At 32.8% G+C, this 25,856-nt stretch overlaps 1 protein-coding gene across 1 annotated transcript; it reads left to right on the forward strand.

The window, feature by feature from the left end:
• The first annotated feature begins 5,271 nt into the window (after window positions 1–5,271).
• Window positions 5,272–25,594, forward strand: LOC106540727 (cytosolic phospholipase A2 gamma). The gene is made up of 17 exons (XM_087714470.1): window positions 5,272–5,289; window positions 7,824–7,858; window positions 8,729–8,837; window positions 9,928–10,070; window positions 10,691–10,898; window positions 11,826–11,946; window positions 12,773–12,913; window positions 15,437–15,514; window positions 16,280–16,318; window positions 17,317–17,466; window positions 18,405–18,530; window positions 18,899–18,940; window positions 20,232–20,303; window positions 20,768–20,860; window positions 22,080–22,234; window positions 24,616–24,787; window positions 25,386–25,594. Exons 1-17 carry the CDS (start codon window positions 5,272–5,274, stop codon window positions 25,538–25,540), a joined length of 1,857 nt encoding a protein of 618 aa, XP_087570596.1. The 3' UTR covers window positions 25,541–25,594.
• The last annotated feature ends 262 nt before the right edge of the window (window positions 25,595–25,856 follow it).

Raw genomic sequence — 25,856 nt, forward strand, 5'->3', positions numbered from 1 at the left:
ACTAAATAACCAACTTTAGTTGCAAAATCACCTGTTTGTCAGTGGGAGAAAGAGAATCACCTGTCATTCAGGACACCATCTTGGGAGAGAAATCTTAAGGACACATGGGCTTTATGTGTCCTTAAGCTTTTTTAAAGCTTCACAATTTCTTGATTTATGACTAACTGACTTCTGACCTATTTAATAACTTTTAAACTGGACTTTTACAACATTGTTTTCTGTTCTTTCACTATTTAATACTGAATCTCAAATTGCTTTCACATTGTAACTGTAAAGAGGTCTGCTTGTATGTATGTGGTGTGTTTTATTTGTTTGTTTGTTTGTTTATTTACTTATTTATTTACTTATTTATTTATTTATTTACTTACCTACTTATTTACTTACCTATTTATTTATTTATTTATTTATTTATTTATTTATTTATTTATTTATTTATTTATTTATTTATTTATTTATTTATTTATTTATTTATTTATTTATTTATTTATTTATTTATTTATTTATTTATTTATTTATTTATTTATTTATTTATTTATTTATTTATTTATTTATTTATTTATTTATTTATTTATAGATAGGCATGTTGGTGCACTTATGCACACCCCTTACAGACCTCTTAGGAATGGGGTGAGATCGACAGTAGACTAAGGTTAAAGTTATGGGGGTTTGGGGAAAAACCCATATAGTCAGGTAGTGCATTTCTGGCCTTGACCATTCTGTTGCAAAAGTCGTATTTTCTGCAGTCGATTTTGAAGTGGTTTTTCTTAACTTTATATCTATTGTGTGCTCATGTATTGTTATGGTTGAAGTTGAAACTTCAAGGTAGGACATTGTAGCAGATAATTTTATGCACTATGCTTAGGTGAGACCGAAGGTGATGTAATTCTAACTTGTCCAAGCTCAAAATTTCAAGTCTAGTGGCATGAGGTATTCTGTTGTGAGCAGAGGAGCAGAGGACTCTTCTCATGAAGTATCTCTGAACTCACTTGATTATATTAATGTGTAAGATATGCAGTGCAGGTTCCAGACAGATGAGGTGTATTTGAGACTTGGTCTAGCAAATGTTTCATATACTCTGGTTACCAGAGAAGAAACTATGCAAGGTTAGGTTAACAACTCTCAATGCCTTTTTGGCAATGTTATTACAGTGGGCTCTGCCACTTAGATCATTAGATATGAGTACTCCAAAGCCCTTGATAGGAACCGGATACAAGGTGGTGTCCACCCAGCTTGTATTTTGTGTTCTGATTTTTTTTGGCCAGTGTTTAAGACAGATCATTTGTTGGTGGAGATTTGAAGTTGCCAATTGTTTGACCACTTTGACACATAGTCAAGGTCTTTTTGAAGGATAGCAGAATTGTCGTGGTATTAAATAGTTTTATATCATCAGCAAAGAGATAATATGATCACAAAGGTCAATTATGTAAAGTATAATGAATGTTGGTCCTAATGCACTGCCTTGGGGGACACCGCTGTTAACAGGTTCAGGATTTGATATGGGGCTCCCCATGTTGATGACTTGTTGCCTGTTTCACAGGAACACAGCAATCCAATTATGGAGTGGTCCAGAGGGGTCCAGATGCCATAAGATTTTGGTTTTAGAAGTAGTTTATTGTGTACCACTGAATCAAAAGCTTTACAGAACCCTGTGTAAATTGCTTTGCCTTGATTGAGGTATATCCATATGTTTTTGCAGTGTAGGAGTTGTAGATTACAGGATACATTTTTCTTGAAACTAAATTCTTTGTTAGAGAGTAGGTTCATTTCTAAGTGGAGGGTAATGGATTGGTTTATGATTGATTCCATGACTTTTTAGGTAACGCAACATAAAGAGATTGGTCTGTATTTTTCAACTAGGTTGGGGCCTCTCTTTTTGAAGATAGGGATGACAGTGGCTAGAGACTATAGGCTGGGGAAGGAGCTTGTTCTGAAAGCTTTTTCAAAGATTATGCTTAAAGGATCTGCTATGGCAATGGAAAGCTTTTTTAAGAAGTAGCATATACTCCATAAGGTCCAATTAGATAGGGATGGTTTTAGGTTGCGTAATGCCTTTTTAATATTATCTTCTGTAAAATTGATTTGTGTTACTAGGAACTATTGGGCATGAGCCATTGTTGTTTACTAAGACAGAGCCAAAAATTGTGTTAAAGAGAGGTTGGCTTTAACAGCTTCATTGCTGCAGTCTTTGTGTTAGGTCCTTTCAGGGGTGGGATGGATCTTGAGTCTTTAAGTTGGTTGTTAATAAAATTTAAAGGTGTGGTTGGATTTCATGTGCAGAAGGTTTTCCTCTTGTTTGATGTGATAATTGGTGCATTCAATCTTTATCCGGTGGCATAGGTTTTTGTAGTGGCTTTTAAAGTTAGCAGTTTTGTTTTGTTTGTCAGAGAGATTTGTGGGGGGGGGGAGGATTTGAGCTTTCTTATTGTTATGGGTAATTTGTTTCTCCTGGTTTTGGGGGTTATTACTGGTATATATAGTTCAATGGCTCTTTTGACCATTATAATGGTCTTCGGCATATTACAGCCAGTGAATAGAATGTGCCAATCAAGAGGTGAGAGGTCGGTGTCTATGACATCATAGTTAGCTTTTTTAAAGTTATAATTGGGTATACTATTATTATTATTATTATTTTTGTAAGGACTTATATTGAGACAAAAGTCAATCATGCTGCGGTCACTATTGGAAAAGGGTTCTTTTATTTGTAGTACATACATGGAGTTCAAACTGTTGCAGAAGATGAGATCAAAGCAGTTGTTGGGTCTAGTGTTGTTAGTTACTAGTTGATCTAGTCCCAGATTAGTAACAGCATTGTACATGGTTTCATGTATGGATTAAGTTGTACATTCGTTTAGGATCCAATTAATAAGAGGTAGGTTGAGGTCATCAAAGAAAGGTAAGAGGGCGTGGGCAGGAGGCAGCACACATAAATAGTGAAGTTAATTTGTTTGCATGTACAATGTTGTAATCAGGGGCTCTGTAACAAAGTAAGATACAAAGTGTGGTGTTTAAGGACAGCTCACAGATGATGGTCTCAGGAAGAGTGAATTCATGTGTAACTTGAATATTTTTTAGATTTGGATTTTTTAGATTAGATATTTTTAATAGAAAATAGCAACTCCTCCTCCTCTACAGATTTCACGATCACAGTAGTCACAGTAGTGATAATGGAGTCAGGAAGGGATGCGTTCAGCCATGTTTCACAGATAAATATCATGTCAAATATAACTGTATGTAGTAAGAGGAATTCAAAATTCAAGCATTTTGTTTAAGAGGCTTCTTGTGTTAATTAGCTTGAATTTAAGGTCAGTAATGGTTGGTATTGAGGAAGTTAGGGGCCTGCATATCTAGCATTGGATGATGGGGGGTTGGATATTAGAAGATGGGTTACAGGACTTACTTTTGATGCAGTCAGCACAGTATGTATGTACATATGTATGTATGATTTTCTATCTATTTATCTATCTTATTTATCTATCTATCTACCTACCTATCAACCTATCTATCTTCCACATATACTATTGATGAGATATACTCTAATATATTCTTAAATAGTTTATTACTCATAAAGTATTTAAGAAATAATTGGTTTTCATATCTTAGTTAAAAGAAAGTTTTAATGAATATTAAAAGAACATGGGAATAGAAAAACACCAAATGGAATATAAGGTTTAATTATGTACAAATGATGTACATATGCTAATAAACTTTTGTTAAGATGTGAAACAAAATAAGAAAAGGTTAAAGATTGCATGACAGATTGAGCTACTAAGTTTGGATATAATGTAGACATGGACATGTGGGAGAGAGTGTGAGTATTGGTATTAAATTTACACTGTATCATAATTATAACTTTTATAAAATGGATGTCATTGGATGCATAGTATAGGGAACTATAAGGAAACAACATATGAAGATATTTCAAAACAGTGTTGGAAATGTAAAAAGCATGAAGGGATGTGTTTCTCACGCATGGTGGATTTGTTAAAAAGCTAAGAAATTTTGGATACGAATTCATGCTAAGAATATTAAATTAACATTTTCTATTCTACTTTTTATTTTATTTTTCTTTGCTTTTGTTTATCTTTTATTATATGAAATTTTTTAAAGAAATATATTTAAATAAATAAAACAGCATTTCATATACACTTACAAAGCATCATAAGATACCATGTTATGAAATAACAGAGGATACATCTTTTCTACACTGAGCATAATATTTTTGCCAAATGAACATAGAAAAAAACTCTCAGTTTATTTCTTTTTCCTCTTATAACTCTTTTTAAAGAACAATTTCATAATATTATTGTCCATAGTACTAGAAAAGCAAGTCATTGTAGCATTGTCATTTCATTCCACATTCCTCAATATTTTTACACTGAAATATCCCAAGGCAAACGCCCCCCCCCCCCCCCCAGAACAATCTATGGCCATATATTGTGCAAATTAACCCCCAAAAAATCAATTTGTATGTTAAATGTACATAAAAGGAGCACATGTTCAGGATATATGTATAGAGAATACATTGTTCTTGGTAAAAAATAATTGCAGATATTTCATAGATTAAAAATATTTGTAAAGAAAAATGTGTGTGTTTGGAAAATATCCATGCATATATTTACATATTTATGGTGATAAGAACAATACACCGAAGAATTGAAAACTGAATACAATTAAATATCACAGCTATACTATTCGCCTCTGTAATCAAGTTCACCATATGGACTGTCAGTTCATATTTGCAAATAGTAAATATGGTTTGATTATTCAACAGTCTTATTATATATGATAGCTATGTTTACCTTTTGGGGAGGACAAGATATGCTTTTGAGTTAGTATTGACTGATTGTGATTGCCTGGATTAGTTCTTGTAGTTTTCTTGGCAAGATTTACCCTTTCCTCCTGTATTTTATCATTTTAATAATCATTTATCATTTATTGTTTGTATGCCCTGTGGTTTTTCTTCAGAAATTTGCATCGTAAATGAATTAGCTCATACTTCTTCTGAAAAGATTTCGAAATGCACCTGATTATCAGGAAAAATGATATTGGTTTATGATGCAGTTCCTGTATATCTCTGTATATATAGCCTACTTATATATTTTATCCTCCATCAATTCTAGACAAGCAGAGTTTCCACTGAATTCAGTTTTCACTGAATAGATGAATGTGATTTCTTTCAGCTTAATGTGAGTATGGTTATTTGGAGAATATTTTTCTTTACGAATATTTTCTTTTCAAAGAGGAATTAGGACTGTATACTCAGTTAACCTTATGCTTGTTCCTGAAAAGGTAGGCTGAAGGTTTTTGCTTTTTCCCAGACTCTCTACTTATATTGGGTTTTAAGGCTAAGAATGTGAGGTAGAAATAACATAATAAAGATGATTATATTTTTATTTTATTTATTAGATTTAGAAACTGACCATTTCCTTCACAGCAGGAAAATGGTGGTGTACCTATAATACATGGAAAGCCATAAAATTGAATATAAAAATTTTAAATAGAGACAATATAGTTAAAATTTAACATTAAAAATTAATTAAAAGGCAGAGGGATTTCAGGAAGCTAGTCATCCTGATCTTTATACTAGGACTTTATACATCTTTGTCAGGTCCCAAAGGTTTTTCAAGAAGAAACTGGATTTTCTGGTTTTTCTTTGAAGATATTTCACTTTTGATTCAAGAAGCTTCTTCAGCTTCTTCAGCTTTGCCAGTTCTTTATACATCTCCTGAAAGTCAGGAGAGTCGGAACCAACTTAACTACTGGGGAGAGGTGAAGGTTCCAAAAAGCAAGGGGCAATGGCAAAGAAGGGTTTCTTTTTGGACTCTGCCATTCAGAATTCTTTAGCTGATATTGCCACAACACACCTTCCCTTACTAACTGAGTGGGACAGGCCAAAGTAGTGAGATGAAGATGGTTCTATAGATAATCTGACTTTATTGTACTTGAAAGAAACATGTATGACAGAAAAAGAATTAGAGTATAATCATGACATGTGTATCATGTGCTACCATAACTGGATGGGTTTATAGTTCAGTCTAATTACATAATTTATTTTGTGTCTGGATATGAAACTACATACTAAGACATAACTTGTGCTATGTACATATGTATATTTCACATATAAATCATAGATGCAAGCGTGCACATGTATATGTTTAATTCTTACATTGAGGTTTTGTACAAAAGGAAGGCTGACCTTTTTAGATGTGCAAAGAAAAAAGTAGCATACTAAAATTCCAAAGCACATTTATTTTCCAAAGGCCTTGAATAAATTTATAATGTATAAAAATATTTTTATCATGCATGTCTTTATTTTTCATCCCTTAAATAACTACCTCATTATTGAGAACCTAACGTACTCAGAAGACTCACACTAGATAGGATTTAATTGGATTCTTTGCCATTGGCAAAAATAAAACCATATACAACCAGAACAGTAGTGGAGTATCAGAGATACACACATATTTGTAGCTGTATCATCTGTGATACAACACTAGATAGATATTTAACCTTTGTCTTGATGACTTTAGAAGACATTAATTTATATGAACATGACAGATAAATCTAGTCTTGGATCTACAGGTTTTCATTCCTTGTAATAATTTCTTTCATACTTTTCTTTTTCTTTTGTGAAAGAGAAAAATTCTCATTTCCCCAAATTTCAAATTAACTAGGTTGCTTGAGCCAATCTGTTGGAAGAGTACTAGGGACATCATAAAAGTTTATGTCCACTTGAAAAGTGTTTAATTTAATTAACCTTTAATTGAAAAAATTTTTGATCAGTAATAATAGCAAATATTCAGCTATTTATTTTATGTCTTCATTTGCATTTCTTTTAGGTTTAAAGTTTTCTTTTTATTATTCTAGCTCCCAGATAGTGAGGGACTAGACTACATTAATTCCTTGTGGCAAAATAGAAGAAAAAGAACTGAAGAAAAATAAAAAAATATATAATGTATTTTGCTGATAATGATGGAATATCTGTGGCAAAATAAAACAAAGATAGTGCCAATAGTAATAGCCACCTTAGATACAATCCCAAAATATCTGGGGCATTCCTTGAACACCATCCACATTGACACAATCATAACCAGCCAGTTGCAAAAGGCAGCTTTACATGGATAGCTTACATACTGATATTTTAAGTTCATAGAACAACATCTCCCTATCCGAGGGAAGGACTCAATAGGTAGCTAAAAATATTAAATCCATTCTAACAATGTAGCTGATTGTGCAACAAACAATAATAATATAACAACAGCAACAAACAATTGTGTAATGGGATAGTGGGATATTTTCTGAAAATGTTTCTTTCCCACAGAAATATCTGAAATCTTTAGGTTATTCAAAGAAAAAAAAACAGAAGAAAAATGGTAAGAACATATGTAATTTATTTCTCTATAACTGGAAATATGTCATTGTTTACTGCCTTTAGAACTAAATAAATTTCAGCATGGAACAATGAAAGTGACATGTGTGATTTTTTTTTTGCAACTTCTAGAGTTTCCTATAATCATGATTGCTGAAAATGAGAATCAGTTTTTGACCTTTCTGTAGCCCTATAGCAAGCATATTACAAAGGAAAAAGGAACACCAAAAGGTCTTATGCAAATGTCAAACCTTTACATTTAGACAGTGTGACTGACCACTCAGTGATACTTAGCATCTGCTTCTTCATGTTGAACGATATTGAAGATGTTTCTGTCTTCCAAAAGTACACTGCCAAGAGTTAAATTGAACAGAATAAAATTTGACTGAATTCATTTCACCGAATTTGTTGCCTATGCAAAATTTATAAAATCTCTTTCTTTCTTTCAATAAAGGACAAATTTTCTAAACTGCCAGCTTCTGCTTCCAGGTAAAGAACATACTATAATCTTCTTTCTTGATTTATAGTCATTGAAATGGTAGGTATAAATCTTAATGCTAATTTGCCCCATCAAAGTGGCAATCCTAAACTTACTAACATTTGAATTATATATCCAATCACATCAATATTTTGCCAAGGAGGAAGAATAAAAATTTCATAACTCACAATGAACAACTCTGTCATTCACAGTAAATGCTGATCCTGGAGCAAGCCAGATTTCAGAGGAATCTGCTAAAGTAGATTTAGCTTTTATATGGTTGGTCAGATAAGAAGCAGTTCTATCCATTAGTTTAACTTTTGGTTTCAGTAAAATATGTTCACAAAGTGTCACTGACATTTTATTAATATAATATGTATTAATTTTGAGTAATCAGTATTATGATATATTGATGCCTGTTATCAAACATATAAAAATTAATATTGTCTTCTGCTACTTGGCTGACACCTACTCTTGATGATGAGCAAAGAGGATATTTGTCAATTATATTTCCTCTTCCTTTTAATTTACAAACCACTATATACTCACACATTGTTCTAATAACCTTAATTTCCCCAGGCTACAGTATACATTTTTGTATGGACTTGACGTATGCTTTCTGAAAATTTTAAATTTAAATTGCAGATATAATCATTTAGAAAAAAATTAAAAATATAATCTTTGGTTCTAAATTTTTAATAACATAATATACAAGAGAAGAAAAAAAAACTAACCACCTTCTATTTGCATACAATTGTATCTTTTTGCATCTACACTTGAAATCATTAAGTGACCAGGTTACTTCAATATTTCAAGCATTGTAGATAGGGAGTGTTTGAATGATGAGTGATTTCTACCTTTCTGCATTTCTTTCCAAATAGTGACATCAGGATTTCAAGAGATCTATCAAATCATGAAAAACAGCATGTAGAGGCAAGAAAACGCATAGTGCAAAAATGTCTTCAGAAGTTTCACATTGAATGTCCCAAGGTAAAAATTCATACATAACATTGGAAAACATGTTAAGAGTGTTGGGGGAGGGGAAGAGTCAGAATTTGCTTTAATTTAAGGTTGCTTTAATTTAAATTAAACAACTTAATAAGCAGCATAATAACATACTATATAGTAAATCATTGATACCCCTTTTTCACATTCAAACAAAAGCAAATTTGAAGGGGCTTATGAGATACAACTAGGGTTCAAGGCATGAGTGGATCTATACAGCAGATGGCTCTTTCTTAGGGAAAGCAGAAAAGTAATGGCTCCATTGTTGATGAAATTTCTAGCAGTGGTTTACCTATAACCTGCCCAGGAAAAAGAGGGGTAATCTGCTATTGGTTGAATTAAGGTTTAGTAAAGCTGATTTTTTAAAAAAGAAAAGATCTAAGAAAGAAGATAGACCATAGTGGGGTAGAAATAAATGGATCTGCATGAGAGATTGGAAGGAAGAATGAATTGGAAAAATAGGAGACAATGAAAAATATTTGAATGAATGTCAAATTCATTTCAACAGCAGCTTGATAATTAAGAAAAGTGTATTTTTGTGTTGAATTCATATATGGTACTAAATCATAACTTGTTTCATAGTAGTTTGTTGATGATATAATAATAGCTGGTTTCACACAGCATGCTAAGCTATAAACCATAGTTTACAAAGTATAACATTTGGGTTCATGCAATACATTTAGCCACACTAACAAATATTATTATATATTAACAAATGCCTGAGTACATGAGTAAAGAATTTGTGGTACAAAAAAGCAATCATATTCATAGGGCATTTTGTTACTATTATAATGAAAATTTTAAGTTTTTGTAATTAATTGTACATGAACAGGATAAGTTCATAATTGGAAACAGAAGAGAAGAAGTCATGGGAGAATTACATGCTAAATTTTAAAAGACACATTATATGTTACGAGTTTAGGTGTAAAATAAGGTTCTAATTGACAGATTTTTAATGCTATGATAAATGACATTTCCGAACACACACCCGCCATTCATCAAATATTTAAGAGTTCAGTGTTCAACTTGACCAGTGGATATTATCAAAAATAATAATTATTTTTTCTGCCCCCAGGACAATTTCCCCACTGTTGCTGTACTGGGTTCAGGTGGGGGACTGAGGGCTTTAATTGCACTGCAGGGAACCCTGAGAGAGCTGCAGGAACATGATATGCTGGATACAGTGATGTATCTTTGTGGAGTATCAGGTTCAACATGGTAAGTGGCAACAAACTATATTGGTGGATGACTTATACATTTATAGACATAGCACCTGAACAAAAGGCAAGACATCTGATAAAATTACCTCTATCAATTCTTCAGGCTGTAGGTGGATGAGTCTATGACATGGGGATGGCATTTGAAAGAATAGAGACATAGCTGGAAGGAGAGAGGAGTTTTAAAAGTCTTGATATTTAAAATCACATGTCAATTCTTGAAAATAAATAGCTTTTTCACTAAACAAGTCTTCCGAGTAAGTCAACCTTAAACATTTGTCCAGTAGTTTTATATGTATATATTAATCACTCCCACAGCCATCCAGATAGGGAAAAACCCTCTTTCATGACCTATTTTCTCCAAGGAGTCATAAATAAAGCACACATGCCATTCTTTTTAGCTTTTTGCACAGAATTCTGACAACCACTACTTTTTGTTCCTGAATTAGGAACTAAAAATAATTATTGGGATTTGCTGGGACATATTTTATGGACAGGAACATGACTGCTACTATCTCAGGCAAAATAGAAAAGTTGGGAAATGTGCATTTTTTAACCCTTAGTTTTCAGGTTTGGGGTAATCCTCCACTATTGCTGTGCCAACATTTACCTATTTTCAAGGTGTATGTCATACATTTATGAAAATGAAGAATGGGGAAAACAACTAAAGAGTTTGGAAGATAAGTTGTGTGAAAGACTGGTAGATCCACACCAGGACTGGAAGAAAATATTAAAAATATTAAAAAACCTGATTGAGCCAAGTAAAGATGACACATACTCCTTGACTGATTTCTGGGGTTATTTTGTAGCTTACATAATACTGAATGAAGTGAGTATAAAGAATTCCTTTTAATAAATATTTTATTGTTCCCTAGAATATGATGGATGCTGTAACTGTTTTAAGTGATTTAAGAAACAAACATGCAAATGTTCTCACGAAACAATAATGCTATATCTTTTGCACTTTTTCACTCTACCCTGCCACAACTGCTTTAGGAAGGAAGAAAAGGAGGGAGATAGGAAGGGAGAGAGGAAAGGAGAATAATGGATAACTACTTTCTTATGGAAGAAAAACAAAATGGAAATTATTATTGTAAAAATACAACACATGAGATTGTATTTAATATTGAGGAGTGGAATGTTCCAACTCATTCTCTTCCATTCCACTCTACTGTATTCCATTCCAATTTCTCAGCATTTTTCCCCCTCAGTAGTATCAGTAGTGAGTATCCTTAAGCATATGAAATTTTCATTGGACTCTCAGAAAGAAATCATTTGTTTGTAAAGTTACATGAAATAAAAGAGAATTTTTCCTTTTCTTATTTTAAGACAGTAGCTTCAATTGTGGGGACTAATTAGTGGAAAATAGCATTTATAAAACGTAACACTTACCTACATGGATGTACACTTGATTAAAATCCTTTGTCTGAAGTAGACTTTTATATTAATAGGAAAGCTAATGTATCCTTCAGACTGTGCTTCATTTTTGTGTGGAAGAGATTTTGTCATGACATTTTCTAAGTATCCATATTAAAGTAATTTAACAAGCCCTGAAGTTGGCAAGATTTTGGAAATGGTTTGCTCTTGCTTCCCAGGGCTAAGAGAAATTATCCACCTGGCTTTCTTCCTAAAGCGGGATTAGGACTCACAGTGTCCCAGAACTCACATATATTCAAGTGCTAATTAAACCCATATAGTTTATATACGATATGTAACTTGGCTTGGATTATTTGCTTATGAGTTTCTTTCTCAACAGCTGGATGATGATCATCATCTGTCTGATGAACAGACAATTTGTAAGAATGGGATAGTTCCTTACCCAATCTATGCAGCAGTGGATGCAACCAAATTAGATGATGCAAATCGATTCCACTCAGGTAAACACTAAAATCTATCTATGTTTATCACAACTTTCATTTTGAAATCAACACATGCTGGATTCTGTCTGTCTGTCTGTCTGTCTGTCTGTCTGTCTCTCTCTCTCTTTCTCTCTATCTATTTATCTATCTATCCATACACACACACACACACACACACACACACACACACACACACACACACTGTATACACACATACGATAGATAGATAGATAGATAGATAGATAGATAGATAGATAGATAGATAGATAGATAGATAGATAGATAGATATTGTTTGGGGAAGTCACAAATATATATTATCTTTTTAATCTGCACTTTTGAGGCATATTTTTTCTGATAATATTATGTATAACAATATCATTAATACAGGTACAGATACTCATCAATTTATGGTTGCTAAATAAGTCATGCCCAATTTTATGATCTAGTTGCCATAGTTGTTAAGGGAATCACTGCAGTTATTAAGGGAATCATGCTGTTAGTAAGCAAATCCAGCTTCCACTATTGCATTTTCTTGTCAGAAGCTGGCTGAGAAGTTAACAAAGAGTGGATCACATGAGATGCTGCAACTATTGTAAATAAATGCTGGTTGCCAAGCACCCAAATTTTGATCATGTAATCATAGGGATCTACTGAGAGTCATAAGCCTGAGGGTTGGTTTTAATTGGTTGCTAAATGAATTTTTGGAAAAGGAAGATAACCAGTAAGAAATGACTTCAAACTTTGAGGCACTCTTCATGCAATAGCAGGATATTAAAAGAAATACCCTGCTTTGCAACAGTAGTACTTACATGTTCAAACTGTAATTTTTCAATCTCTTTAAAGATATCTGGTTTGAATTTACACCACATGAGAGTGGATTCTTTAACCCTGGAGCATTTGTCGATGTGACTTATTTGGGAAGCAAGTTCAACAATGGCAAACTGAAGGAAAAGAAGAATGAAAAGAAAATGACTTATCTGAGAGGTATCATTGCTTTTGATAGACATATACTGATATAGAATATGCAGTCTGGCAGGGTTTTTTAATTACATAGAATCTTTACTCCAATTGGAATATTGGACAGACTACTATACATACATTGTACAAGGTTACTGATATGTTTGCAGCCATGTTAGTATCTTTGGGAGAACTAGTAGTGGAAATTTTGAATAGTTCAGAGAACTGGCAAATAGGCTGGCCCCGCTCCTGCTGCCTCCCAGCTAATTTTCACACACCCACAAAGCCACATCATGACCACAAAGCCACACACACAGAACTGATAGTAAAATAAAATGAATCCCATCACTGGAATGAATGTAATGGTTCATACAAGAGAAGGCATACTATTGTGCAGTTGTAGTGCAATAAGTCTGCAATTCAATATGCACATATCTGAGAATAAATTAGGGTGATAATGGACTCATAGAAATTTTCTTTGCAGTACATATTTCTAGAATTGCACTAAAACTCCCAAATTTTATAAATTTAAAGGATGGGGAATGACAGCATTAAGGGATTAGATAAGGTCACCAACTTTATTATTCTCTTTCTTTTTTCTCCTATTTTAACATTCTGTAATATGTTTACAAGTGCACAGGTAAAATATAAAACCAGATATGTGACTGTAGTGAGCAGGGTTGCCCCTATAGGCTAGCCAGGTAGTAATCACAATAATCTGCTATAAAATATTACATTCTTCACACTCTGAATCTAAAGTAGTGATGTGGTAGTACCGTACCTGCTGCCATCACCTACGTTCAAAGGGAAATGGTCTCTTTCCTAATCTGTACTCTGTTGCATGGAACACTCATACCCTACTGATTCTGTTGGGTAATAATATATTTGTAGACAGCAGAATAGAAGATAAAGGGAAAAAAATCACAAAATACAAAGATCTTCAAATAGAAGGAAAGTGACTGTGGAAAAAAGGAGTAAATGTGGTAATGGGTATTTGGGTACAATTCCACAACATCTGGAGCACCATTTAAAACATTTAAACACTCTCAGCATTGACAAAATGTCCATTAATCAATTGCAAAAGGCAGCTTTACTTGGAAAGTCCTGGGACAGTACATATTATTAAGTAACAAAAACTGTCTATCCCACAGTTAGAGAAGGATTTGAAAGGTGGATAAACATCCAAACAACCGTATGATGAACCATAATGAAATACATTATTGTTGCAGCATCAACAGAGGTATAACAGATGCAGGGATGTGCAGTCAAGACAGGCAGGGAAGGCAGAGCCTCACCACTGTCATCATTAAAAAAAAAAAAAAGGAAAAAGGCAAGAGCTGAGGTCAGGCTGAGCTAGTTGCTGCCAGAGCGCCATCTGCTTAGTGCTTAACTGTTTAAAAAAGCCTCTAAAACAGTGCCCTCTACAGGAGACGGCAGGAGAACGACGTGCATTATCTAGTCTGACTTTTTATGATCACTCAAGCAGAGTTAAGCAAGGGTTAAAAGCCAAAAAATTCCTGACGTAGATGAGGCATGTCATTCTCCTGCCTCCTCCTGTAGAGGGTGCTTTTTTAGAGGCTTTTTTAAACAGTTAAGCACAGCCATCCACGGTGACTCTGGCAGCAACTAGTCCAGCCTGACCTCAGCTCTTGCCTTTTTCCTTTTACATTTTTTTTTCTTTTCATGATGTCAGGCAAGAGCAGAGTTGAAATCATCTCTGAAACAGTTGGAAAAGGCACGTGTGGGTCGGAGGGAGGAGGAGGAATTCAAACTTCATCCTCCTGGTGCAACTTTGTTTGTGTGTGGGGGGTTGAGTTTGAGAGAGGGGAGAGGGCGGGAGAGAGGGAGGAAGGAGGGGAAGGGAGAAGAAAAAGAAAAAGAAAGAAGGAAGCTTATTTAGCAAAGGAGAAAAACAAATGTTGTCACTTTAAATCGGAACTGAGCATGCCTGGCTGTGGAATTCTGGGAGTTGAAGTCCACAAGTCTAAAAAAATTCACTGCACGTCACTGAACAGATGTTATACATGTTTCCAGATTTATAACATTGAGGCATGTGGTGTCTAAATGTGACAAACCCCTTCCCTTTGCAATTTTTATACACACACATAGTTTTTATCTCTAATATCTTACATTTATAGCTATGATTTATTGCATGATCTAGAATACAGTACTGTGTAATTTAAAAATGATAGTTTAACTTTTTTAGGATAAGAAATCCAAAATACCTGTTTATTTGTTATGATTTTTATTTTCTATGAGCACACACAGTGCTTTTTAAAGTGAGAAAATAAGATATTGTGATTTCAAAGAAAGACGCTATCTTTATGAGTGGTTCCCATAATGCTTTTAGGGAAAACAGTTGTCTTGAGGTGATGGGAAAGATCAAAATAACAAATAATGGAGGTGATACATACAAGTCTATATCTCACCTGAGGTTTCTCCAAATAATGACCAAATTGTTATTTTCAATATGATCAAGGGGCCAAATTATTAAATAAATATGCTTGCTCATTTTACTAAGTTTCTAGAAAACTATTCCTTTTCTTTCAGGATTATGGGGAAGTGCTGTTGCAGATTTGAAAAAAGACATTAAAGCTTCAATGGGTATTTTAATAGGTATTTTAAAAGGTATGTTTCATATTGACCCAAAAAGTTATCCAAGATTGGACTGTGACCCAATTGAGCAAAGAAAGCGTCAGCATTCCAGAAAAGCTAGATAAAAAAAGATATTTATCTTAAAAAAATTATTCCTTAAAAGATATGTGCACTGGTGGGACAAATTTTGCCACATGCAAAGTGAAGAAAATTACTTTCCAGTGAATAAATGAATTTCAAACTTATGTACTCTTATGACCTCTTATATGGAAATTTTAGCTGATGTAAAGTCAGATTGTTTTCCCAGATAAATATTGTTTAGAAAATGCTGAGATAGCTATAACAGCACAGCTGTTTATTTTTGTTTCATTTAATGTTAGAACATATACTTTAGCATTGAGCTATAAAATCGGATTGAATTTTGATTGCTAATTAAGATTTGTTAGATTAAAAGATTTTAGAACTGGCCATATAATAGATTGAAAAAAAATGTTAAAACTGCCCAGAAAATAAAGGTAGTTCAGAAAAGTATACTTACATATAATTAATTAAAAAATTAAAACTGTCAAATAAAACAGTCCTGGATGACTTGACAATTGATCAAAGAAGACATTTTCAAGTCTTTAATTTGGAGATAATAACTTTCAGGTGTTTATATGACCAGATGAACTTAAAAAGATGTTAAATAATTGAAAGGTTTATATATAGACAAAGTTTTTCTTTGAAATGTGACATGTTTTTAAAGAGGTTGTGAACATATTTATAAACTGAAACTGTTTGACTCTATTATATTTCTAGATATCCTTAAGAAGTTGATTTTTCATTATGAAGCATCAGGTAAGTTCCCCAACTTGTTAGAAGTACACAATATCAGATCTCTTCAAAAGAAAACCACTCTCTTTTTATCGTCTAAACCCCTGTATTTGCACTGTGCAATATTGATAGTAGCTTTTTTGTCAAAAGAATAGAAATGTCAGCTTGTGAAAAAGCACAAGTCCAAAATTAGAATACTATGATATTACCAGAAAAGTTTGGTAAGGACAACAGAAAACAAAAAGATACAGGATTTTTTCAGTACATGTTCTCCAAACTCCACTTTTTATCACCACCTGGAGATGCTAGAAAAGAGATAGCAATAGCAATAGCAGTTAGACTTATATACCGCTTCATAGGGCTTTCAGCCCTCTCTAAGCGGTTTACAGAGTCAGCATATCGCCCCCACAGTCTGGGTCCTCATTTTACCCACCTCGAAAGGATGGAAGGCTGAGTCAACCCTGAGCCGGTGAGATTTGAACAGCCAAACTGCAGATAACAGTCAGCTGAAGTGGCTGCAGTACAGCACTCTAACCACTGTGCCACCTCGGCTCTACATGCACAAAAATCTCATCCAGTTAATCAAACACTGGAGAAGATTCCAAAATGATGTCAATGTCATGTTAAGTTCAAATATTTTGCCTCATTACCTTACAGATAGGCATATTGTTAGGGTTTAAGCACCTTGTCAAGGAACCATACAGCTGCTAGGCATAGGATGGCTATACAAGTAGTCTTTAATTCACTAATGACACTTCAAATTGTTCTTTCCACAAGAAGCAAAGCTTCTCTTTTTGCTTCAAGTGATAGCCTAATATGACCTGGCAATTATAGTGCTATGATAATACTTAAAAACAAACAAGGGACAACTTGTTAAGAAAAGAATGTTCTGTGAGTGACTGAACTGTAGCTTAAAATCTGGGTGGAATTGGGCAAGATTTTTTTTTATGCTGTATCATAAGAAATGGGCACTCACTTTGTAGATATAAAAATTATTTAACAATGTCATTCTATTTTTGAAGAATACAGATGCTCCTGTGTCTACTGTAAAGTTGCTTTAGCGATAATAAAGTTCTTCCTAGATGCTATGGAAAGCCAAACATGTATGATGGAAAATAAAACACATGCAGATGTTAAGAAGCATATCATAACCATTACAGAAATCCTAGAAAGTAAGTTTCCTAAAAAGCAAGTTGACATTAAAGAATGGTATGTTTTAGCTTTTTTCTGTTTTTGTGAAATTCATCATGATTTCACTAGTGGCTTCTTCTTCTGATTCATAGCCTGAAGACAAATTCCACTAGCAAGAATACAGTAGTGAATTATCTTGTAGAATTAGACATGGGTATCTAATTGTATCTAAGAGAAGGAGTTTTCTTGTCCATTTCATTTAGCTTTAGATTGAGCTTTGGGTCAGAATACCTATTAGATTTTCAAAATCCAGCTGTTTTTACTAAATAAAACCCAAAGTAATTGGCAATTAAAGTATACATGTACATGTCCACAATCCTATCTATTCTGTTTCTCTCTTTTGAAATAGGCAACATTATGCAATGTGCAAAGTGCAGTGTGTTGTTTTTCTATATAGAAAAACAGAAGAAAAATAGTAATCCAAAAAATTAAATCCACATGATAAGAAGAAAATAAAATATGGTTCAGACTAACAGACTAACACCAATACCATTCACTATATATGTTTGAACCCTTGCAAAGTATTGGGGTGGGGGAGATCCCCAAAAGGCAAGATGTTGGTCCATTTCATAAACTTATAAAAAACCAGTGAGATTTTGATCATGGATGGAATCATGACTTTTTGGACTTTCCTCACAGATACCTTTAAGCCTTGCATATTTGGTTGTTATCTTTATTGGATTTATAAGTCTCACTATCCTCCAGCTAATAATCTGCTAGCATTGTTCCTTCCTATTTTAGTTCTAGTCTGTTTTATACATTAAGATTTCACTAAATTCAGTTTGGAAGAATGTTTGGAAATATAATCTAGTGTGCAATTTAAGAAATATGAATAGCAGATATTCCAAAGATTTGAACTGATGGCATATTAAGTTTAATGTTTTAATGAATTCTTCCCATCTCCAATTATATTAAAAAGACAAAGGGCCCAGTGATACCTACAACTTTTGTTGTACCCTGAAGGAAATTGATTATTCTTTAGACCTAACTGAAAATGGAAAACACATTTTGAAATTGGTGGAGACCTTACAGTTAGAATTTACAGGTAAGTTTGATTAACAATGTATATATTTTTAAACTCTCCTATAGACCAGTTCCTTCCATTTTATTTGATGGTTCTTAAGTTCTTCTTACTGCTGTTGTTATTATTGTAATAATATTTTCTCCCCTTTATAAATAACTCAAAATGATGGAAATACCTAATACTGCTTTTTAAACAAAGCTGCAAAATTAGGCTGACAGAGAGACTTGCTCATTTAACTAGCCAGTTTTTTTGGGTGGTTCACAATACATATATACTATACATACTTAGAATATTTTCTTTGTACAAGAACTATGGTAAATTGTTTTCTTGCAAAATCATTTTACTGCATATCACTGACATTTTTAAAAATTATATGTGTATTTGCACAGCTGAAAAAAAAGTACTCATCGGTCACAAAGAAATTACAACAAGTAAGTATCATATGCACATTAATGTCATCCTCATTGTTATTTTATTAGAAATAAATTTAGAAATATGAAAATGAAGTTCTAAGATATATATTGTTTGCTTTTTTGCCACAGTGATTTGGATATTTGTTATTTGAGTATGTGTCCTTAAATTTTTCATTCTTTGTTTTAAATTATGAGAAAAAAAGTAACTTGGAACTCTCTAAATCCATATCTACTGTAGATAACAGCTGTAAGCTATTCACCTTAAGTCCGGAAAAGACTTTCATAAAGATTTCTGCCTGAATAGCTTATGTGTGAAAACTACATCTTCTTGGAAAATCTGGAAAAAGAGAGTTAAAATTATTAGGATGGATCAGGGAAGATCTAATTCTATTCTCTATTTAGTTTAATTAACCAAAGTGAATTCATTTGAATTTTCCTTTAGATGTACAAGGTTTTTTTTCCCTCTCCAATCAATCTAAAATCATATTAAATAATCTATCTGAATGACATGATTCAATCTTTAAATTAAACTCTTGCACAGTCCCATGGTTGTTTAGTGATATATAGAACTTTAATAGATAAATAGATAAATTCCAAGAGATATACATGCACAACCACTGCTCTATAATTTGCTACTTTCTAGGCACATTTATTACCTGCCCCTCCTTGCAGATCACTGTTCCTCTAGTATTTCCATAATTGAACTACTAGAATACATAAACAAAATTTAAAATTGAAAGCATCATTTCTTTTCTTTGTTTAAAGAAAATAAAAATAAAAACAGAACATCGCCATCTCAGACATCCCAATTATTCTTTTAAAATATTATTCACAGCTCTGCCATTCTGATGACCTTACCACATTCAGCTGCTAAAATAAATTCATAAAATGTAACTTCAACCTCTAATCTACAGTTTTATTCTGCTGTGAAAATAAATTATTGAAACAGGTTTTTTCTTTTCATTTGCAAAACATTTATAGCCTTAAAAAGACTATTGATATTTTTTATTAAATTGCATTTTGCAGAACAGCTAGACAAGGAAATACATTGCATATTTGGTGTGCAATTAAAATGTAGTTAAAATATACATTAAATCAAATCAGATTGTATGGTTATCATCATTTCCTTTGGGGGCACCACTGAACTCAAGAATAATAAACTACTTTTTCTGCAATCTTCACTTCAGAAAAAGTTACATGAACCTCAGTGTTGTTATTACCAGTATTTCAGAACTAACCATTTTATAATGTTAAAAAACTGTTCATTAAAACAACACTCATTGCTTTGTTTCCAAACTTCTGCTATTAGTCATAAGTGAATTGAAAATGAATACAGAGAAGATTACTATGCAAGAGTCAAATTGGGAGTTCCTAGTACATGGTGAGTTCACCATTTAATATTCTAGGATGATAAATAGCTTCAGCTTTAACCATCAAGTTTACCAATTTATGGGATGAACAAGTTATGGGATGTGATAGCTTTTTCTAAACTAAGACTGTGATTTAATGTGAATTATGTGTCAAAGGCCAGACACAAAAAAATAGTGAATTAGACCAGGACAACTAAATTATTTTCCTTTTATAAGTAATACATGTTCAATACTATTATTTTCAATACATAACTTTAATACTTTCACCTTTCTTTTACATGCAAAGTATTTACCAAATTTTGATTTTACATTTTTTACCATGGTTTCAGGCTTGTTATTTGTGAAGCCACAATAGAAAGACTGCTTTTCACAAGTTCCCTAGAAAATTATGATCATGTATATAGGATATCAGTACTAAATGAAAAAAAAAACATTTTCATATTATTAATATTGTAATATTGTTATTATTTTGCAGATATATGGGACATCGTTACATTTATGCACAAATCTCTTGCTTGCATCCTTACATGGAAATGGGGAAACATTTCTAACTATACTTACAAATACAGTAAGGATAACTTAAGTATATATGAATGCATATGAATTTACATTTATTTCTCTTCAGTTGTGATAGTCTTTTATGATCAGAATAAAATGGACAAATATATCTTTAAGTTAAATCCTATTAATTACACCGATATAGATTTCTTGGCAGGGTTACAGAAATGGTTGCCTTACCTATGAAACCTAGTAATTTCTATATGGTTCTCATCCAAATACTAAACATGCCTAAGCCTGATAAGTTTGCAAAATCAAGCAAGAATACTTAGATCCTTTAAATTGCTACCACATTTGGGAGGTGAATGTATATGTTTACCTTTCTCAGCAAGCCAAGCAAAATTAAATGTTATCTATCATATTTATTTATTTATTTACTTATTTATTTATTTATTTATTATTTATTTATTTATTTATTTATTTACTTATTTATTTATTTATTTATTTATTTATTATTTATTTGATTTGATTTGATTTGATTTGATTGCTTTATTAGTAATTCAAGGTGGTAAACATACTCCTCCTCCCCACCACTAAACAAATATGTGAAGTTACTTGTGCTGAGAGAAAGTGACAAGAGTCACTCAGCTAGTTTTTATGCCTAAAACAGGACAGAATTCACAATTTCTTGGTTTCTAGGCTAGCATCTTAACAACTACACCAAACTACTGGCAACATAATACTCGAAGAACATGTTTAAAATGCTGATTAATAGTTCCCTGACACCTAAAGTATAGGCCAGATAAAAGAAGTAATTTTAACAAAATGGCTACTGGATAACTGTGTTCTACTGCCAAGAGCAAAGATGTACTTAAAAAGTCAATTACTAACAGTAGCAATGAGGTAAATCTGTGCTTTATGTGCTTTCTAACATTGAGTTAGATTAGATAGTTATCCTGAATTATCTAAAGGAGCTCATTAGGTGACCTTAAAAACCAGAAAAATTTCATTGTAGACATTTGATGCCTTAGGATATGGTACAATATATTTTGAAGTGATTGTAAAGACAATACTAGAATAATATTATGATAACTTCTCTATCATTTTGAATCACTTTGTTTTCTATCCCAGAGAAGAAAGGATAATGCTTATCAGAGCTAAGAATTTAGATAGATGGGAGCATAAGACATTTTCACAGCTCCAGATTAGGTTTGTATTGTGTAAATGCATCATTCAAAGTGATTTATACAGCTAAGTAATGAAGAAAATATTTTGTTTTCTCCCCTTAGTTGACCTGAAAGACAAAAACCTGACTGATAAAACAAATATTCAGTTGGCAGATGCTGGCTTAGTCACAAATTCTGCTTACCCGCTTATCTTGCGTCCAGAAAGAAAAGTGGAATTCATTCTGTCTTTTGATTTTAGTGAAGGAGATCCTTTTGAAGTAGGTTTTTCATATTGGTATTTTTTAATAATAAATATATGTACTTTGAGATACTCATATTGTTCAAGCTGAAATTTATTGATACATTTTAGGAGTTAGTCGTAATAATTGTCACATGGCATGCAATTCAGTTTCATAAATTATTTCTTGTAACAGTCCAGTACTTCTTGATAGAAAAAGATATAGCCAATCTTCTTTGAAGGGTCATCCCAAGTTGTGATCAGTACTTTCTTTATATGAATCATGCCTGTGTTATTGCTAGATAAGACATAACCTGTCTCTCTTGCTAATTAAAAGCAGGGCACATAATTGTTTTCAAGAGCTATTTCAAATCAGCAGCAGATCACTTGACTGATGAATGAAATGAATCACCCAGTCCGAGTTCTTCATATCATAGAAAGGACACCAGTTAAGGCTTCCTCTTTACACAAATTTATCTAATGTATGAATACCATTCCTATTGGTAGAATTGACCTCTTAGCCATATCCAGATTTATACTTTTCAAAATGTCATGATGCAACTGAGAACTGAAAAGTACATTCAACATGTCTGTGTTAAGTAATAGGAAACATAGAAATACAACAAATCACCTTTAAAAAATTACAAAAATAGATCAAAGGCCATTCTAAAATAGACATGAAAAGCTAACTGTATTTAGTCTTTTATAGCAAAAACAAAAACAAAAAGGTCCCATGACTCCTGAATATCTGAGCAATTTATTTTGACATAAACTTTTGAGTATTATAGCAATAGCAATAGCAGTAGACTTATATACCGCTTCATAGGGCTTTCAGCCCTCTCTAAGCGGTTTACAGAGAGTCAGCATATTGCCCCAACAATCTGGGTCCTCATTTTACCCACCTCGGAAGGATGGAAGGCTGAGTCAACCCTGAGCCGGTGGGATTTGAACCGCTGAACTGCTGATCTAGCAGTAGACTGCAGTGCTGCATTTAACCACTGCGCCACTGCATGAGGATCATAGTACATAGAATATAGTATGAGGATCAAGTACATAGAATATAGTGCTAAGAAAATATATACATATATACTGCTGTTATTGGAATAAAAGAAACTGGAATAGGTCTTACTTATAGGATCCATAATTGTACAGTATATTGTTGCACTGATAAGTTGCTGATAGCAATGAAATTAGGTGAGAAATTTGTATACATTTTCATGTATTTTAGCTCAACTGTTTAACAATTAAATGTTAATTTAATTAAAAGAGTCATGATGGTGCAGTTCTTAAAATGCAGTATTACAGGCTAATTCTGCTGACTGCCAACTGCCAGCAGTTTTGCAGTTCAGAACTCACCAGGCTCAAGATTGACTCAGTCTTCCATCCTTCCAAGATTTGTAAAATGGGGACCCAGATTATTGGGGGCAATTTGCTGACTCTGTAAACTGCTTAGAGAGGGCTGTAAAGCACTGTGAAGTAGTATATAAGTCTAAGTACTATTGCTATTGCTAAATTAGTCTTATTCCAAGTTTGTCGTAAGTGAGAAAGGGTCTAAAAAAGTGACATGCTGCTGTTTGAGTTGTGAGGTTTTTGATATCAGATATTTGGGGAAGAGCATAGAGAATGGTCAGTCTACCTATTGTGTGTATATACTTGGACTGCAATGGAAGATTTTATTATGATTGAAGTATTGCAAATAAATACATGGTGCTGCTTGTGAAGACAATTTATAATATGCAGCTGGTGTGGAAACTGGTAGAAGTTAGCTAGTAAAACCCACTGTTGTACAATTACATTTCTATATAATCAATTTCAATAGACTTTTGGCTTTAATTCAAAATGCTAGCCATTATCATAAAGCCTTATTTGGTGGAATACATCACAAACACCTCACAATGCATGACTCTTTTTGCTTATTCTGTATATTGACTCTTCCCCAAGGTGCAGGAGACATAGACAAGCTGTTAGGCCTTCTCAATAATAGTGTCTTGTTTTGTTTTTGTAGTGTACAATGCAGAATTCTAAATTAGGGCTGGTATACAAAAACTGTGAAACAAACCAATATGTGTTCTTACAGACTAGCCAGAGATCAATATTTTTATGAGGATGCAGTACTTCATAATAGTTTGTTTTACATAATATATTAAACTGCAATGTGATTATTGAGTGTGTCATAGTTAATATATGATTTAAAATATGACATTATTTCAGCTCAATCCAGTTCAAATGTCAATTTTCTCTTTTGATCTACTTTACTTCGACTTGATTGATTGATATCTTACTTTTACTGATTCATAGCATAATTAATTATTTGCTATGTAGATACAATCCCTCTCAGTGTAGACACCTCATCTGTAGTATAGAGTTTGCAGTTTGAATTTATTTTATTAAGTATCACTTTTCCATCTTCTATTCCCACAGACTATCAAGGAAGCAAGTCAATACTGTAAGGAAAACAAGCTTCCCTTTCCTGAAATTGATGTCCGTAATTTAGACAAGGATAAAGACAACCCTGAAGACTGTTACATCTTCAGAAGCAATGGTTGTCCAACTGTCATGCACTTTCCACTTTTCAACAAAGTGAACTGTGAAGGTATATCACGTGTTCTTAATAAATAGTTCAAAGTGAATAGGAGTCAGTCTTTCATAGACAAAACAAGGAGTACACTTTGTAAATATTCATTTCCTATATTCTGGGATAAGTTTGACATGACAGATAGTTGATTCCTTCTGAGCAGGAAGATTAAAATTAATACCTTTTCATTGAGTTTTGTTTGCAACATTGAACTTAGAAAAGCTTTCCTCTAATTTCTGTGCCTTATAACATGATTGGTTGTGGATAATTTCCCATTCAGATAAATTCCCCAAACTGGACTGACAAATTGGATTGGATTGCATTATGGATATAATTTTAATTCAGTCATTAAAATGTTGCTATTTTATATAATCAATATTATGTTTTTTTGGTATGAAAAGATTGTTTTCTAATGCTTAGAAAATACTTTTTTCTAAGTATTTAAAGAAGCCCTAATTGTTTAAAAGGATTTTTTAAATCTCCTTTTATATTTTATTGAATTTATGTTGAAGGGTACCAAACAAAATACAGGTATAGATTTACTTCTAAGTTGAAAGCATGTTATTATAGGAAATGTTTGTTTGCTTACTGAATTTGGTCCTTTTTGTTTTCCAAGGTCACGTATCGGACTGGTGTAATAGGTATACAACCTTCAACAAGACATCTTACCCAAAGCAAGACATCCAAAATCTTCTTGAAGCAGCAAAAATAAATGTGCGAAATAATGCTGAAAAAATCCTGCAAACATTGAAATCTGTAGCAAATCCTTAACAACTCTACATTGTGGATGTGAATGTTGATATTCTCTTTATCTTAAAAGCAAAAAACTTGAGGAATCCTAGAATTAAAGGATAGTTTTATTGAAATCTTATAATTTGTAGTTTAATAATTAGTATATTTTACTTTGTTTGTTTTTATTTTGCAAATACTTTTCTAGGTAAAAATGCTGAATATGGATCACTAAAATTATGTTTCTTATTATAATATATAGTTTGCATTTATACACTCATTTTTATCATAGGTAGCTGGAGGGTGCCGTAGATATAATAGGTTGGCAAAAAATAACTATTCTCAGAATTATCAAATT

This window comes from Thamnophis sirtalis, unplaced genomic scaffold, assembly GCF_051295495.1.
Source record: "Thamnophis sirtalis isolate CommonGarterSnake01/CBP01778 unplaced genomic scaffold, rThaSir2_p1.2 scaffold_4, whole genome shotgun sequence".
Lineage (NCBI taxonomy): Eukaryota > Metazoa > Chordata > Lepidosauria > Squamata > Natricidae > Thamnophis > Thamnophis sirtalis.